The following is an 18716-nucleotide window of genomic DNA, read 5'->3' as shown; positions in this document are numbered from 1 at the left end:
TGACAGTTCGGACCATTCGAGATTCAAAAAGTTAACGGCAATTTTACCGGGCTGTCTCGATTGCATACAATGGCATTACAAACTCCCAAAAACAAACATTGAAATATTCAAAACAATGATTTGAAGACTTCGTTACTAGTTTTTAGTTAGATAAACAACATGGAGCCATCGAAGGAGGCTATCGCTGTACGGATTTCACGGCTGAACCGACAGATTTTAGGCAAAGTATCTGCGGGGTCAAGTAAATTTAGTAAAAAGACAATAGATCGAGAAGCATTGCTTGATGCTCTCACAGTGCTTTACGATGAGTGTAACGATGATCCGGTCAAGAAATGTGATGATTTGGTTCGCGCCTTCGTGGATAAATGTAAGATATGTCATTCATTGTTTTATTATGCACCACCTGCCTTGTTGCAGGCAGCTGCTAGTTGCATTCCATACCGCTCTCCGCTACCTTAAATGGCAATGTCCGCCTATTTCGGACTTCTACCGGTTATTTGTTATTTTGTACGACAAGATAATGCCTAGTTTGGCAATTTTGGCAATTTATTTACATATGAAAGGCTTGTCTAGGCGTATGAATTATGAATGGTCTATAGCTGCAAGTATTTTACTGGCTTATAATATAACTGCCTCTTTCATTATTAATTAATCGTTTTCTAAAAGAATCTATCTTTGCTTGAATAGCCACATCTACACAAGGTGTGTTCCCGGTACTGATTTTTATACATCATGGAACTGGGTTTTTTTTTACAGTTCTTGTATTTGTTTCCTGATGCTTTCAGTTTCTCTTATACCATCACAGGGCTATCAAAAAAATGAAAGGCATCATGTTTCATTTGTACCATCACAATATTTAATCTCATATAATAGCTCCATGTAACAACAACTAAATTATAATATTTAAAACTTTCGCGTTTTGAACACATATTAACTCACATTTATAGATGGGTCTAATGTGAAATTTATTCAATTACCTTTATTTACCGACGTTTCGACACAGGTTTCACTGGTGGTCTACTATAAATGTGAGTTAACAACTAAATTCTTCCTCAATAGAGTTAATTATGCAGAATGTGAATATAACATTTATTTCTAGACGCAATTATGTTTTACAGACCGCAGCACATTGGCCGAGCTGCGTAGGATCCGTGTCTGCATATCGGACTTTGAAATTCTACAAACCATTGGCAGGGGCCAATTTGGGGATGTGCATGTAAGTTTTATCTATGTATTGTTAATTTCTTCATAAACAGAAAATACTCCCTAGAATTTATTCATTCAGGTTGGCAAAAGGCAACCATAGTTACCACAGGTAACTTTTTAAAACAGACAATTTAATTACAGGATAAGTTCTGTTCCTTGTAATTTAATTTGTATACATTTTATCATACCTAATTTTGATTACTGCCAAAGAGAAAATGGACTACTAAAGGGACCAGATTACTAAAAATGTGTTTATAGCAGAAATTTGTATTAATCTGTGAAAAAAATTATGAAAACATGTTACATCATCAAACATTATTTGAGAAGTTATCTTCTTCTTCTTCCTCGCGTTATCCCGGCATTTTTGCCATGGCTCATGGGAGCCTGGGGTCCGCTTGACAACTAATCCTATGATTTGACATAGGCACTAGTTTTTACGAAAGCGACTGCCATCTGACCTTCCAACCCAGAGGGGAAACTAGGCCTTATTGGGATTAGTCCGGTTTCCTCACGATGTATTCCTTCACCGAAAAGCGACTGGCAAATATCAAATAACATTTCGTACATAAGTTCCGGAAAACTCATTGGTACGAGCCAGGGTTCGAACCCGCGACCTCCGGATTGAAAGTCGCACGCTCTTACCGCTAGGCCACCAGCGCTCCCAGCTCCAGCATTATTTGAGAAGTTATATTAAACATGAATATATTAAGCAGGTTCTACTGTAAGTTCTTCATTCTATTCCATCCTGTATTACCAGAGAGCTAATAATTATAATATTATTTTCTCAAAAATGGACGGCAAAGTCGACTTTGCCGTTTAAAAAATAGGTTGCGAAGCGCGTAGTTTATGGTCAGTCAAAAATTAAAAAGTTAAAAACATTGCAGTCTCGATTTTGGGACTGCAATGTTGCATACAAATTCCATTATTTGTCGAGTTCCAAACTTTTTAAAAGTTGAAATGGCCATATCAAATGAAGGCACAGGCCCATTAAACAGCCAAACAGATGATTAGTACCGCGACTATTTAGCTGTCTCAAATAGGTTGGCGTATTTTCGGCAGAAAAATACACTTCTATTTTTTTATTAAAAAAATAAAAAGGCGGCAAAGCTAATTTTTTCAATTGTTTCTACTTTTTTCTGTGAAAATATATACGTAAGAAAGTTGCTTTTGTAAAATATTTCTATGATATTTATATTTCTTGCACCATTTTTGAGAAAAGCACTATATATGACTCGGCTGGAAGGCTACTTGCTGGCTTCGGATTCAATTAAACGGACTCCCAAGGTCGTCCGTTTAAAACGAATCCTCAGCCTGCAAGTAGCTACTTCCGAGCCTCGACAATAATGTACTATTATACATCATGTTTGTTCAGGAATTTAGGCTTTAAGAAGCAGACAGTAAACTTTACTTTACTGTTACCTCTCCTCTCCCTGCAGATGGTGCGAGAGAAAGAGACGCATGACGTGTATGCGCTGAAATGCGTGCGCAAAGAAGAGGCGCGAAAGCGCGTCGTGGGCGCCGCGGACGAGCGCGACGTGCTGGCCGGCGCCGCGGGGCCCTGGGCGCCCAAGTTACAATACGCCTTTCAGGTAATACTAGTTATTTAGTCATTTTACGTGATTCTTCAGCAGACATAAACTGGTCGCTCTGTGAGCTGTAGACCTCGCAAACCCACATGGAAATTGACAAAAAAATCCTTGTAATAATTGACTCTGCTCATGAAGTTTCCTAAGAATTGTTTAAGAAATTAAGTAGAGGAAAAAAACTGTACTTATGAAAGCATTTTTGCCCAAGATGTAATGGAGTGGCTTTGCGCTCAAGTGGTAAATAATATTCTCATTTTGAACCCTCGTGAGTCCTCAACCTCCAAACTAATCCTTTATGTTCCTGCTAAATTTCATGGGAGTGGATACTGTCTACAGTACATAAGATATCATCTAATAAGATCTGGAACTTTTAAATTTTGCTATAAGCTCAGGTACTAACATGTTATACCAATAATACATGTGTAGAATTTTTTTAATTGATTTGTGTTTACTTCAGGATAACACGACTCTCTACCTGGTAATGGAGTTATGCTCGGGCGGCGACCTAGCGGGGCTCCTCTCCCGCCGCCACAACCCGCTGTCGGAGCGCGACGCCGCCTTCTACGTGGCCGAGGTGGCGCACGCGCTCAAGGCACTCCATCAGCTCGGCTTCGTTCATAGAGACGTGAAGCCACACAACATCTTGATAGACCGGTGACTGTTCTGGATATAAATATGTAGGAGGCTAAGCTCTTCTGTCGCCACAAACCGCAATCGGAGAGCGACGCCGTCTTAAAAAGATAGTATATCTCTATAGTAAGAAGTATAGTCCGTGATTTTCGTCATTTGGAGTAAATCTCTCTCTCTCTCTCTTAACTTCAATTTGGCGCTTTCGCTATTCTTTTTAATCTTACCAGCGTAACAAGGAAGATAATCGAGCAACCGGTCTATCCCCCTCAGATGCGGGCACGTGAAGCTGGGCGACTTCGGGTCGTGCACTCGCCTGGCGGCGGCGGACGGCGAGGCGGGCGGCGCCGCGGGCACGCCGGACTACGTGGCGCCGGAGCTGCTGGCCGCCGCCGACTGCGCGCGCCGCCACGCCGTGTGTGCCGAGTGCTGCCGCGGGATTGAGCATACTGCGCTTGTGGGTGGCGTGCCTGTATCCTGTCCCTGTGCTACCGCTCATATAAGTTACATCGACAAAAAAACAGATAGAAGAGACCCTTTAACTTTTTTCGTTGTCAGCTCCACGACATTATCGCGAGCCCGATACGTCCTATACTTCCTGATGCCAGCCGAAGACTCTTAAAGTGCCTTACGAAAATTTGGTATGGTCTCCGTGCTAGCCGAATTTTAATTGCGGATTTCACGCACAGCATGGTATTTCCTCGCGAGTGGAGGCAAGATTCCTGTGTGGCAATTTTTTACTTCAGAGATATGGAACTGGTACATATAAACATATCCTAGAATCTAATTAGTTTAAACTGGGGATTGAAACCAAACGCCTTTTCTGGCTAACAGTGGTTTAAATGGTACACGAGTAATCTTATTGTGCTTCAAAAAAAAAAACAACATAAAAAACTTTAAACTCAAGAAAAAGTTAATAAACTTATGGTCATATCACTAAGAAGAAAACTCTTCTAATAAACCTATGTAATCTCTGTATAGTTGTCAACTGTAGCATAAATCGATGTAACTTATAAAAGTGGTAGTACTTACGCTCTTTTGATTATCCTATTCATCCATTATCATTCCGTAATATTTATAAAACAAAGAGTTAGTGTTGTAAAATCGGCTCTACCTTTAATAATGCCAGTTAATCCATTTTTTATCACATATTAGTCCAAGTACCATTTACAAAGCAAGCTAAAATCGTTATAATAAAACGATTCGTTGTATGTAATATGTATGTATAAATTAATAATATTATACATATACCAAAAAAAATTATAAAACTCTAGCTTTAGCATAAAACAAGAATTTGAATTATGAAAGTATAACTAGTAATACAGTTGTTGTATAAATCAGTAGTACAGTTGTATCATAATTAAAATCACCTGAGAATCAAATCATAGAATACAAGTAGGTCAGGATAATTCAAAAGAGATCTAACCATCCACAGTAGAACCTAACACGCCAGCACGTGGCGTATTTTCTATCTCTTGTAGTTATGTAGTTATGGAATGGGAATGTCAAGGCATGACTGTAGTTTCTAGTTTGCATTTGTTTTGAGTAGTTAGTAATTTTAAACAGTAGTTAAATGTTGTACCTAACTAACAAAGGTTTTCTGTAGAAAGTCCGCTTCGTGGCGCTGGTGTGTTTTACTAACTGGTGTGGTATTAGAAAAAATACATTTAGCATTTTATATCATAAATTAGTTCTTAGTACATTAATGCGTTTTCAAAACTCTAAAAGTTGACGTAACAAGTAGGCAACATTTATTTTACACTTTAGTAGTATACCAAATGTTGATGGAGTTGTGTTGCTAAATAGAATAATTTGGTCACTGGAACCTCAAGGATGTCCAAAGTTTCATACACTGACTATATTTAATTACTAACCTTCGTCAGCGCAGTATTTGTTAAAACTTTCAATCCCATTTTCACTTAACTTACCCTCCTTTTTAGAAGATGAATTAAAAAAAAAGGTTAGTATAGCTCTACACCATCTGAATAAAAAAAATGGTTGTTAGTATAGCTCTACAACATCTGAAGAACATGTGTTTCAAATTTCAAGGACTTTCGACTGCTTATGCTGTGCATTACGGAATTGTTTTACAATATATAATGTTTGTGTGTGCAGTCCGCATGCGACTACTGGTCACTGGGCGTCGTGGCGTTCGAGCTGGTGACTCTCCGGAGACCGTTTTCCACGGGGGATGACGACTCCATTGCGACCATATTGAGCAATATACAAAAGTAAGTTCTTTTACATACGTCTTTTTGGTTTGATAAGTTACTAAAAGATCATACGTGGTCTGCTACATGACTTTGTGGACCGCTAGCAAGACCCACACGACGAAAAAAATTTTTTTTTAACTGACTATGATTGTTTCATTCAAAAGTTTAAGATTAGAGGCCTCGTCTAATAATAAAAAACTATGTCAGGTACGAGCGATCCCCGGATTCGGAGCCCCCCTTCGAAGCTCCTCCCGACGGGCCCTCCCCCGCGTGGCGCGCGCTGGTGGCGGGCCTGCTGCGCGTGACGCCCTCGCGGCGGTTCAACTACCTCGACACGCTGCAGCATCCATCGCTGGCGCATCTCTCCGTGCACTCCATACGAGATCAGGTAAATAAAGAAGTCGAATTGAATTCATCTGCTCGGTGGAGTAGCAACACTCGACAGCGATTTATCTACTGCAGAAATAGGTTTGATTTAAAAATATCACAATTCGCCTAGGTGGTTTGTACAAAAAATTAATAACTTTCACACGAAAAAGTAACTTAGACTTGTTGTATATGTACTTAAATAATTTATAAAGTATTATTGAGCTCATCCATATAATATTTGACTGCTTGACGAACTCTCTTGTAAACGCTAAATACAAAACAACGACATTAGTGTTATTCAGTATCTCGCATCCTTTTTTGCGCTTAGTTCAAACACCGTGCAAAAGCTTTCTACTCCTTTCAAATCCTTACATCTCCTCTCTCTTACATCTCGTCACGCCCTCCTTCGACATATTCATATTAGTCCTAGTATAAGTTGTGTATTGTCCGTGTCAGGCGCCGCCGTGGGTGCCGCGCGTGCGCGGGCCGGAGGACGCCACGCACTTCAGCCCGCCGCCGCGCGAGGCGCCACCAGTGTCAGCGGCACCCTTCCGCGCGCGCCCACCCTTCGCGGGCCAGCTGCCCTTCGTCGGTAACTACAACACTCAATACTATCAGTAGCATCCTCGAGCGTGGCATTTACACTGGGTACTGCGGGTGCGCGGGCCAGAGGATGCTACGTACGACTTAGTACCTTAAAATGCCTTTAAATGCTAAAATTCCTACCTTAAAATGTTGCCTATGGATATTCCTACTTTAAATTATTGCCCAAGGTGGTATTCCATCTGTCCAATTTTTTTGTCCAATATGTATTTTGTCTCACATTTTGCTTAATGAGAGAGTGAGACACAATGACATTGGACCAAGATATTGGACAGATGGAATAACACCCTAACATGTGTTGAAATCGGCAATTATATGTAATCGACCCGCCCGACTGTATTGGACCGTTCTGAAAGGAGATTTTTTATCCAATTTTGATTTTGCGTAATGTTTTGGCAGGTTACTCCTACGTAGCACACGACGAAACCGAAGATAACTCTACGTCTTCGGGCTTCAGCGCGTCCCACGATTGCACCGCTATAGATCTCGCTACTTTCAAGTGAGTACCTGAATTTTGTATCAATACACCCGTTGCAATATACGTTCAGCGTCGTCTGATTTTAACTTGACCTTATCTGCCATTCTTTCAATAAATTTACGACATCTTTGGTAAGTTGAACTGTATCACACTGTATGTTAATAACGAAGACATAATGATAACTTTATTCAATGCATCCAGGTCGTCCGAGAAGCTGCTGGCGTCACGTGGTCGCGAGATCGCGTCGCTGCAGAGCAAGCTAGCGGCGGCGGAGACCGCAGCCGGCGCCGCCGCGGAGAAGGTGCGGCGCGCCGCCGACGCCGAGCACGAGCGCACAAGGGCGCGCCTGCAGGCCGAGATCACCGCGCTCAGCCTGCAGAACAAGTATGTTTTATTTAACACGCCTTACGCTTTTATAATCAATATCTACTGTAAGAAAATTTGATTAGGTTCAGCATAAAACACTGTTATTATTCGATTTCCGAAATAAACATGTTGTGTTTAGCTTACCTGCACTGACGACGTTGCGGTGCACGTCAAGATTGTCCGCACTTTACCCTCGCAAAGCGGTTTGCTTTGTCTTAGCACTCGAAATTTCGCAAGTAATCACCTTATTATTTGGACACTTACAACTCCAGAGATGTAGCCGTTGCCGATCTTAAAAATCCTTTGCATTTTTGACGTGATAACGTCTTATAAATCGATGTACACCGGTAGCATGCACGAAAAAGTGTCACGTTGTGAACATATCTCCATGGTAACGTTGTGGACAGATCTCCATGGTAACGTCACAGATTATATAATAGTTCTTACGAACAGATACTTATCTCTCAAAGAAAACGCAAATACCTACCGTTTTCATACCTACACAAAAATACAATGGAGTGACCTTCAGCGTGCCGCTCCCCGCACCGCGCGCACCGGCACAACGCTAGGGTTGCTGACGCTTAGAAATGATAAATAAATAGGTACCTACTTAAACAACGTGAAATAAAAGGAAAGTTACTTAAATCTTAATTTATATTACCTAATATTCCGTTTATGCGTTAGTGTTTGAGAAATACTCATTTTTAAAGGTCATATGTCCCTGCAGTAACCACAGTTAAATGTTATAAAACGGCCTAAACCGTGTTTAGGCCGTTTTATAAACCGCGCAATGATCCCAGCAAGAATTAGTTTTAAAACTTCGTGTAATTTAAAACCAGATAGAGATTAATGTTACAAAATAAAGAAACATAATAGAGAACCCGAATACAGAGTAATGAATTGTAAGTTAACCAAAGCATAAAGTTATTTTACTGTTGTTAAAATAAACATTTACCAAAATAAATAAAAAATTTGCTACCTATATTTCAAATAGATAGACTATCTAACTATACATTTGTCGTAATAAACATTACATGTTTAATTAAAGAAATTCAATAGTACAAACGTAGCTTGTAACTATCGTAAAAATTGTCAGTGCGGCGCGCGGTAACGTGCGTGCGTGAGCGCGTGTGGCAACCAACTGGCTTGCTTTTCTACCGTGAACGGTAACAGATTCGTAGGTATAAATCCGAGCTCGCGCGGAGAGTTCCATAGGCCTGGTAACGTTACGTAATGTAATAAGAACGTAGTGATTATAATAATATGCTCTTTGAATGTAATGGTAATGTTTTCTTATGACGTTATCAACTTATCACGCAAAATTATCGTCCGTAAACGACTTTACAGACAACCATATTTTTTTACTAACGCAGTCTTTGCTCTAGAAACCCCGACATGTGGTTGTAAATTCTCTGAACTATTTATATCTTCACATTTCTTACAGACGTCTAGAACGCCAAATCGAAATCGAGAAAGAAGAACGCATGGCCCTGGAGCGCACCAACCAGGAGCTCGCCTCCGCCGCCTCCGAGCGGAACAGCGCCGACCTGCGCGTGGCCCAGGCGCAGAACGCGGATCTGGCGAGCGAGCGGGACGGACTGAGGGAGGACATGGCGCGGCTGGAAGCGAGAGTGAGCGAGATGCAGACGGAGTGCGCTAGGGCTGTCGCTGCCGCGGACGCGGCGAGAGCACAGCATAAGCATTATAAGGTTTGTGACTTGACTTGGACCTTCCAAACCACAGAGAAAGGCCTTACTGGGATTCGTCCGGTTCCGTACATACATTCTATAGGTACGGCCCGGGATTCGAACGGTCACCCCCAGTTTGAAAGTTGCACGCCTTGACACCGCTTTAACACTAAATAATAAAACTAAAAGAATTGAATCTATGTTTACTAACAACGCAATAACATACGTTTATTTGTGTTCAAAAGTATTTTTGTTTATTTTTGTTCTGGTCAGGATATACTAGAACAAGCTCAAGATTTAAGGCACAGAACGCTGACAGAGCTCAACGTACGAGCGATCGTGAGTTACAAGTTGCCTTGAAATATGTAGTTTAGTAATTATTATAGTTAGTTGGTAGTTATTAGATCTTATTTTATGAGTAAAGTATGACTAAGCGAGTCGCTGATATGTACTTAAATTGGTTCTGTTCAACTTTTCACAGTTATTACTTAGTACCAAAGGACTGAATGAAGTAAAAAGTAGGTTGAAAAATCGCATAGATATAGATGGTCAAGCAAATCTTGTCAGTAGAAAAAGGCGCGAAATTCAAATTTTCTATGGGACCATATCCTTTCGCGCCTACATTTTTCAAATTTACCGCCTTTTTCTACTGACAAGATCTGCTTGACCCAGTATAAGTATTTTGTTGGTAGCAAGAAATATCTTATTAAATAATCAAGTAGTTGTCCTATCATATATACATGCTTGTAGTAAATTGGCTTTAAAAATAAATGTAGTTTGTAGTTGCTACTAAATATTACATTAAATTAAATTTTATAAATCCGTAAAAATTGCTTATAGTTTATAATTATTAGGTCATCGCTTAATTCGTTCAATAGCTAAACCTAACCTTGCTACCTATTCGACAGGACACAATAGCAAAAGAGCGCGCGCTCCGCCGCCAGACCCTCAGCGGGGGCGAGGCCGAGACCCGCGAGGCGGGCGCGCGCGCCGCCGCCGCCGAGGCCTCCGCGGCGCGCGAGGCCCGCGCCCGCGAGCAGGCCGAGAAGCGCCTCGCCGAGGCCGAGGCCGACGCGAGAGAGTTGAGGAGAGAGCTGGAGGATGTTCGAAAAGAATTTGCCTCCGTGCAGGTACATACCTTACATTATTTATTTGACAAAATATTACTTTGAAGTCACAGTTAAAGAGCAGTGATGAGTCCGTTAATCAAACGTCCCGTATTTAAAATAAATTACTAGGTGGTGGGTGGGATCAATGTGACACTGATTATTGTATCCGATAACATTCGGGATGTGTAAGATTATTTTAGATTTTTCCTTCAAAAATGACCTTAAAAATGTGATTATTTCCAGTTAAAAGTTTGTACTTGTAGGAATCCTTGGGAGAGAAGCAGCGCGTGGCGACGGCGTCTACAGAGCAGCTGAAGGAAGCTCAGCTACAGCTCACGCAGGAGCGCGTCCGAGCTTCCTCGCTCGCCGCTCAAGTACAGGTAGATAAGATGCCATTTAGTATACTAAAGAAAAAGTGACGAAACCTATGGCCGATTGAACCGTCGTCTTAAAGAGGCATTCAGCAAGAATACAAGGTGCTACTAATACAGAAATTCATTGACTTATAACCACTGATAGATATTGAAATATTTTATTTATTGTATGTAGGAGCTCCAGCGCAGTATACAGGAAGCAGCCGCTCGCGAGGCAGCATTGGAAGAGCAGTGCTCCCGCACGGAGGCGCGCTTCAACGAGCGCCTCGACGCGGCAGAGGCGCGCGCCGCTGCCGCCTTGCAGGACGACGCCAGGCACCGGGAGAAGGTTTGTTGAGCACTGATTGTTCGTTATGTAGAAAAAAATCAACTAATTATTTTTTTACAGTGGATCCACACAGAAACAGCCGCCTCAAGAGAAGATTGTCGCGTGAAGGCTCAGTCTATGTATACATGCTTCGCTCGAAGTAAACGCACAAGTGGGGAATATTTCGTGGGCGAGAAATCTCCACAGACATAGCTGCGTCGCAGGACAATTATGTACATCGCGAGGTGGCTCGTTCTGTTGGAATCTGCATTTATGGATCCAATTCGTTACGCATATTTACACTTACAAAATACGATTTTCAGCATTCTAAAGCTTTGGTTTCCTAAGAAAGCGGTGCCGTCATACAGCGGCCGTAATATAACGGACGCGAAAAGACGGCCGTTTTTACGGTGATGACATGTGGAGAGTTCCACGCCGTCAGCCACCAACGTCAAATGAAACCTATCCAAGATGGCACATAACATGTTTTTAATATATTCGCGATTAATATCAACATCCCCATTGACCATTCATAATATCGCACGTTAAGAGCGCTATTACATTTCGGCGTTGAGCGAGTTTAGGTATTTTACGCGCTGCGGCAGGCCGTGCGAGCTCAGTATGCCGATCCCTTCTACCACACTCGCACTACAATGATGGATTAAACATTCTTGATCCTTCGCGAAGCATATTGAAATCAACCATAACAACACTAACTGTACTTAACTTTTAAAGTTCTAAAACTGTTATTTGGTAAGTACGAAAATACTAAATGCAGTGCAAATGTACATAGGGGCTGTTCATAAATTACGTCATCTATTTTTGACGATTTTTGACCCCCCCCACCCCTCAAATCATCCAAAAATCAAGCTTCGGATGAATCTGTTTCCTCCTACGTCATGTTACCATCATCCGATGTCCAGACCCCCCCCCCCCCCCCCCACTCCTCCCATTTGAAACGACGTAATTTATGAATAGCCCCATACTCGTACTTATGAAGGTATATTACTCGAAAGAAATTATAGGTACCTACCTACTCGCTTATTTACATGTTTCGTCATTGCATTTGGTACCTATAGGTTGTAAAGTTTGTATCAACGAGGGTTTAAAAACGAACTGGTGCTGAGGATCTGATGATGATTAAGGTGGTCACGGATAGTAGTAACATGATTAGGCTCGTTTGATTCGTCTCAACAAGATCTTTGACACTGAAGATACACAGGGTCTGATGATGGAGCTGGAAGGTGGCCACGGGTACCAGTCTATCATGTAACTAAACAACTTCGTGTTTGGGCTCGTTTGATTCGTCTCAACAAGATCTTTGACACAAGACAGTACTCAGGGTCTGATGATGGAGCTGGAAGGTACCATTACCAATCAACCATGCAACTAAACCACATCGTGTTTAGGATCGTTTGATTCGTCTCAACAAGATCTTTGACACTAGGTGATACTCAGAGTCTGATGATGGAGCTGGAAGGTGGTCACCGGTATCAATCAACCATGCAACTAAACCACTTCGTGTTTAGGCTCGTTTTATTCGTTTCAACAAGATCTTTGACACAAGATAGTACTCAGGGTCTGATGTTGGAGCCGGAAGGTGGTCACCGGTACCAATCAACCATGCAACTAAACCACTTCGTGTTTAGGCACGTTTTATTCATCTCAACAAGATCTTTGACACAAGGTAGTACTAAGAGTCTGATGATGGAGCGCGAAGGTGGCGACGGGTACCTGTCTATCATCATCAGCTCCATCATCAGACCCTGAGTAGTATCTTGTGTCAAACATCTTATTGCGACGAATCAAACGAGCCCAAACACGAAGTGGTTCAGTTACATGGTAGACTGGTACCCGTGGCCACAGTCCAGCTCCATCATCAGACCCTGAGTACTAACTTGTGTCAGAGATCTTGTTGCGACGAATCGAACGAAGCCAAACACGAAGTGGTGTAGTTGCATGGTTGATTGGTACCGGTGACCACCTTCCGGATCCATCATCAGACCCTCAGTACTACCTTACAAATACAAATACAAATGTTTATTTCTTAGAATATGGTAGTACAATGATGGTCAAATTACAATAAGTGCGTCATATTCTGCCCCTATCGGCGTAGAAATATTACAGTAAAATTGCTATACCTATGTGATTATTTATGCTAACATGCATATATATATTATAGTATTTACATGTCCATTTTTTATAAATCTTATAATTACCTAAGAACATATTGGCACAATAGCAGTTAAGTCAGGTTTCATTTACATTACATTTAATTTATATTACAATAATAATTAGTACAATAAAATAATTAGTTTATTAATAATTAAGGAACTCATTAATTGAATAAAAACAGATGTCAAGTAACCAGTCAAACATTTTTTTTTGAAATTTATTTAGATCTAGTGATTTTATGTCATTTGGAATCTTATTATACAATTTAATTGCCATGATATATACATTCTTACTAAATATGTTCACTCTTTGTCTAGGAACATATAGTTTGTTAGGATACCTTCCATTCGTTTTATTATGAACGGCATCATGTAAAGGAAATAGATCCGGGTGTTTTCTGACAAATTTAGCAATCTCATATATATACAAGCAAGGCAGGGGAAGAATTTTTAGCTCCTTAAATATTGGTCTGCAATGGGCTAAATATTGAGCGCCAGATGCAGCTCGAATACACTTTTTTTGAATAATGAATGCTCTTTGTATATCAACTGAGTTGCCCCAAATGATCAGTCCGTAGCGTAACACAGACGATACATACCCATGATACGCAGAGAGGGCGGCCTCTTTAGATGTTAAAGTTCTGAGCTTTCGTAGCGCAAACACAAATCTGTCTAATCTGTTACATATGTTATCGATGTGTAGTTTCCAGTTAAGATGCTTGTCTATTGTCAAACCAAGGAAAGGGGCCGAGTCGACTGTGTTTATTAAATTGAAATTTAAATTGATTTTGAGATCTAGATTTGGAGAATTATAGTTTTGAAAATGTATTATTTTAGTTTTGTCTGCGTTCAGTTTGAGTTTATTATCCTCTAGCCATTACATATTTCACTATTTGCTTCGGTTTCTAGGTCAGTCGTATTCCTACTTTTAATTATTAAGGTGGTATCATCGGCAAAAAGTATACAGTTGTGACTTAGGGATGCCGGTAAATCATTAATGTATAGCAGGAATAGGAGGGGACCTAAAACGCTACCCTGTGGAACGCCACTATTGGCTGTTTTTGGAACAGATTTATAAATGCATTTCTTATTTTTCATAATATTTGCAATTTCAACGTATTGTTTACGTCTGCACAAGTAATTTTGTAGCCAGGAGTAAGCATTACCCCTAATACCATACTTTTCAATTTTATTTAGTAGGGTTTTATGACAAACCAGGTCGAAAGCCTTACTCATATCAAGAAAAATTGCCAGCACTGATTGTTTTTCGTTGAGGCACTTACTAATATTTTCGACTAGGGTAAAGCATGCAAGAGAAGTGGAGCTATTTTTCCTGAAACCAAACTGGTTCGGGTTTAAAACATAAGTCTTTTTTAGAAAATCCTCTAGTTTAACATACATTGCCTTGTGTCAAAGATCTTGTTGCGACAAATCAAACGAGCCCAAACACGAAGTGGTTCAGTTACATGGTAGACTGGTACCCGTGGCCACAGTCCAGCTCCATCATCAGACCCTGAGTACTAACTTGTGTCAAAGATCTTGTTGCGACAAATCGAACGAAGCCAAACACGAAGTGGTTTAGTTGCATGGTTGATTGGTACCGGTCACCACCTTCCGGATCCATCATCAGACCCTCAGTACTACCTTGTGTCAAAGATCTTGTTGCGACAAATCAAACGAGCCCAAACACGAAGTGGTTCAGTTACATGGTAGACTGGTACCCGTGGCCACCTTCCAGCTCCATCATCAGATCCTGAGTACTATCTTGTGTCCAAGGTCTTGTTGAGACGAATCAAACGAGCCTAAACACGAAGTGGTTTAGTTGCATGGTTGATTGGTACCGGTGACCACCTTCCGGCTCCAACATCAGACCCTGAGTACTATCTTGTGTCAAAGATCTTGTTGAGACGAATCAAACGAGCCCAAACACGAAGTGGTTTAGTTGCATTGTTGATTGGTACTGGTGACCACCTTCCGGCTCCATCATCAGACCCTGAGTACTATCTTAAGTCAAAGATCTTGTTGAGCCGAATCAAACGAACCCAAACACGAAGTGGTTTAGTTGCATGGTTGATTGGTACCGGTGACCACCTTCCGGCTCCATCATCAGACCCTGAGTACTATCTTGTGTCAAAGATCTTGTTGAGATGAATAAAACGAGCCTAAACACGAAGTGGTTTAGTTGCATGGTTGATTGGTACCGGTGACCACCTTCCGGCTCCATCATCAGACCCTGAGTACTATCTTGTGTCAAAGATCTTGTTGAGATGAATAAAACGAGCCTAAACACGAAGTGGTTTAGTTGCATGGTTGATTGGTACCGGTGACCACCTTCCGGCTCCATCATCAGACCCTGAGTACTATCTTGAGTCAAATAAATACATATAGAATGTCAGGTCGTTTCAAATATTTTTAATCCTGTCCGGTAGTTTATTATACTGTACCATTATAAATTATAATACTATAAAAACAGTGCTAGGATCAAAGTCTCTCGTTGCGGTTTACACGCACACAGTATAGCGTTTTACACGGCGCCCGCCGCACACAATGATAAAAAACCTCGTCGTCGCCGTTGAAAATGTGCGGAGCCGACCGACACACGTCCTGCCTCTACAAGCTCTGCCGCGGCACTGAGCTGGCGCAGCGCGCGTCATCGGTAATATAGAGTAGTTTTCAAAAAATTGCCAAAAAATTATAGTAGAATTTCATAAACACTAATGTATACCAACAGTATAAGCAAACGTTGCAGATTGCTTGAGTATGAAAATGACTTCGATATTAAGTAGATTTTCGTAGGAATTGACACTTGTTTCGGAGAGAAAATCGAGTTCGTTTTACTTTGATTTTCTCTTTCTCAAAGGTATGTAGGAAAAATATAGTTTGATATGCCTAAAGTACAGGGTATTAGTAATACAAAATAGCCAGGTTTAGCAGAGTAAAATTCTCAACATTTCCAAATAAGAGCTCGCCATTCAGTGCTTCACGGGGTTTTTCGCAAACGACCATCAGAAAAAAAATCATTACTAATTTAATAAGTCCTTTTTCTAATATTTACAACGATATTTATAAAGATAAGTAGACGCTTTTACTGGAACAAGTACTCATAGTTTCTAATAATGAGTGCAAAGTCCTGAATTTCGTCGACTAGTATCATCAATTTTGCATTATTTCGACTTTTCTTGTAAGAGCGCTCTTAACAGGTGAACACCCTCGAGCAACTCGTCCGGCAGCTAGAGCGCGAGGTGACGGCGCTGGAGAGCCGCTCGTGCGTGCAGTGCGAGGCGCGCGGCACGCCGCACGGCTCGCCGCACAAGGCGCAGAGCGACACGGAGAGCTTGGCCGACGCGCAGCACTCTGCGCAGGTGCACGTGCTCAAGGAGCAACTGGAGCGTGCCGAGGCGCAGCTACAGGTCAGTACCTACTTGTACTACTGGTCACTAAAGCTACACGTACCATACCTAGAGCGCGAGGTGAGGCAACTCGCAGCCTTAGAGCATTTTGTAACTGGAGATGTCATCGCTGTCATTTTCTTTACGAAACAGTCTGCCGATTTTTGCGGGGGAGGGGACGTCAAATGTATTGCTATTTCTACATGATTTGTACGTAACGTACAAATAGCCATGTCAGTCCATACAAAAGTTTGCACAATTGTGCAAGTTTTGCGGCAGAAGGGTAAGCTCTTAAAGGCGACTCCAGTTATTAAATGCTCTAAGCTCGCAGCACATAAACACGCATAGTGATAGCGTGGACCAGCGTTATGCTTAGGCACATGGGCTGAAGGTAAGTAGATGAAACGCACAGTGTCACTATTTTTAAGTACCTTATTTCTACCTATATTAGGATAACATGTCTGGAGACGTGGCAAAATAATACATTTTACTAAACTTTTCTTTGTTTCAGACACGTGCGGAAGAAATAGCCGCTCTACGCCAGGAAGCTAGATCTGCTAACTTAGCCAGATGGCGCAAGGTGACCCTCTAAAATACTTCTAAACACCCTCTAATTTTATATCTGATCATAATATTTAAATAATTTGAAATATTACCCTTCTGTTTCTAGTTGTTCAGATTATCCTTGAACGCATTTTTTCATATAGTTATCAAACACCCCATGAATCCTACATATTAAAAATGGTTTCTCAGGAGCGCGAGTTCAACGACCTCTCATTAGAAGCTAAATCAACCGCTCGCGACCTGAAGCGCGCGGAGGAGCGTTTAACCGCCGTCCTCGAGGCCAAACGGACCGCCGAGAGGAAAGCCACTGAAGTCCAGACGGAACTGGATGCACTGAAGCCTCAGTACGAGCAGGCGACCAAGGAGGCCGAGAGGGCCAGGCAGCAGTTAGCTGCGTTACAGAAACGGCATGAGACGGCTCAAGCCGAAGTTGATCGGTATGTATCATTTTTATTCATTAAGAGATTGGTAAACAATTTCAAGATGCACACAGTGGCGCAAAATATTGCAATTTTGAGGGGTAAACTAGGTGGCAATGTACTACCCCGAACTATGTGGTTACTAAAGCGTTAGGGCTTGACAATCCAATTTCTTCTTAACTAATGACGCTGCCATTTTGTTCAGCGTGCGTATGGTGAACGGAATTAGCCACACGATAAAGCAAACGACACTTTAATACCGCGTCATTTTTTTTTCTGCTTTTATAATTATGTGAGTTAAACTTTCATAGATCTCGCAACGACATCCGTAAGCTGAAGAGCGAGCTTCAATACAGCGAGAAGCGCCGACTCCACGCCGAAGAACAAGAGGAGATGAGCAGCCGCGAGCGCGCGCAACTCCGTGACGAGAACGTCGAACTACGCGCACACAACACCGAGCTAGCGCAGGTAACACTGCCGTGGTTCACGACCTTCATTGTCCAGAACTCGCAACGTTGTCTGTGAGTATAAGAGCGAGCTCCAATACAGCGAGAAGCGCCGACTCCACGCCGAAGAACAAGAGGAGATGAGCAGCCGCGAGCGCGCGCAACTCCGTGACGAGAACGTCGAACTACGCGCACACAACACCGAGCTAACGCAGGTAACACTGCCGTGGTTCACGACCTTCATTGTCCAGAACTCGCAACGTTGTCTGTAAGTATAAGAGCGAGCTCCAATACAGCGAGAAGCGCCGACTCCACGCCGAAGAACAAGAGAAGATGAGCAGCCGCGAGCGCGCGCAACTCCGTGACGAGAACGTCGAACTACGCGCACACAACACCGAGCTAGCGCAGGTAACACTGCCGTGGTTCACGACCTTCATTGTCCAGAACTCGCAACGTTGTCTGTAAGTATAAGAGCGAGCTCCAATACAGCGAGAAGCGCCGACTCCACGCCTAAGAACAAGAGGAGATGAGCAGCCGCGAGCGCGCGCAACTTCGTGACGAGAACGTCGAACTACGCGCACACAACACCGAGCTAGCGCAGGTAACACTGCCGTGATTCACGACCTTCATTGTCCAGATCTCGCAACGTTGTCTGTAAGTATAAGAGCGAGCTCCAATACAGCGAGAAGCGCCGACTCCACTCCGAGGAACAAGAGGAGATGAGCAGTCGAGAAGTTGTTGACTTACTGGTTCACAACGACCTGCATTATTCAGAATAATTCAGATAACCCACCAACT

The 18716-nt window shown here is 42.1% G+C and overlaps 1 protein-coding gene across 1 annotated transcript in view; it reads left to right on the top strand.

Annotated features, from left to right (window-relative positions):
- The window catches only part of LOC134800000 (citron Rho-interacting kinase-like), a 39790-nt gene continuing 21074 nt past the window's right edge, over positions 1–18716 (top strand). Inside the window, exons 1-19 of the mRNA XM_063772436.1 lie at positions 1–367; positions 1119–1216; positions 2643–2795; positions 3250–3446; positions 3693–3876; positions 5535–5650; positions 5840–6020; positions 6458–6593; positions 7004–7103; positions 7284–7466; positions 8893–9157; positions 9410–9475; positions 10045–10266; positions 10509–10625; positions 10795–10947; positions 16301–16510; positions 17001–17069; positions 17243–17490; positions 17784–17940. Coding sequence (XP_063628506.1) covers positions 160–367; positions 1119–1216; positions 2643–2795; positions 3250–3446; positions 3693–3876; positions 5535–5650; positions 5840–6020; positions 6458–6593; positions 7004–7103; positions 7284–7466; positions 8893–9157; positions 9410–9475; positions 10045–10266; positions 10509–10625; positions 10795–10947; positions 16301–16510; positions 17001–17069; positions 17243–17490; positions 17784–17940 — 3063 coding nt within the window. The 5' untranslated portion in view covers positions 1–159. The remainder of the gene's footprint in view (positions 368–1118; positions 1217–2642; positions 2796–3249; positions 3447–3692; positions 3877–5534; positions 5651–5839; positions 6021–6457; positions 6594–7003; positions 7104–7283; positions 7467–8892; positions 9158–9409; positions 9476–10044; positions 10267–10508; positions 10626–10794; positions 10948–16300; positions 16511–17000; positions 17070–17242; positions 17491–17783; positions 17941–18716) is intronic.

Source organism: Cydia splendana, chromosome 19, assembly GCF_910591565.1.
Source record: "Cydia splendana chromosome 19, ilCydSple1.2, whole genome shotgun sequence".
Lineage (NCBI taxonomy): Eukaryota > Metazoa > Arthropoda > Insecta > Lepidoptera > Tortricidae > Cydia > Cydia splendana.
Note: the sequence above shows the minus strand (reverse complement) of the source record. Positions and strands in the feature narration are given on the sequence as shown.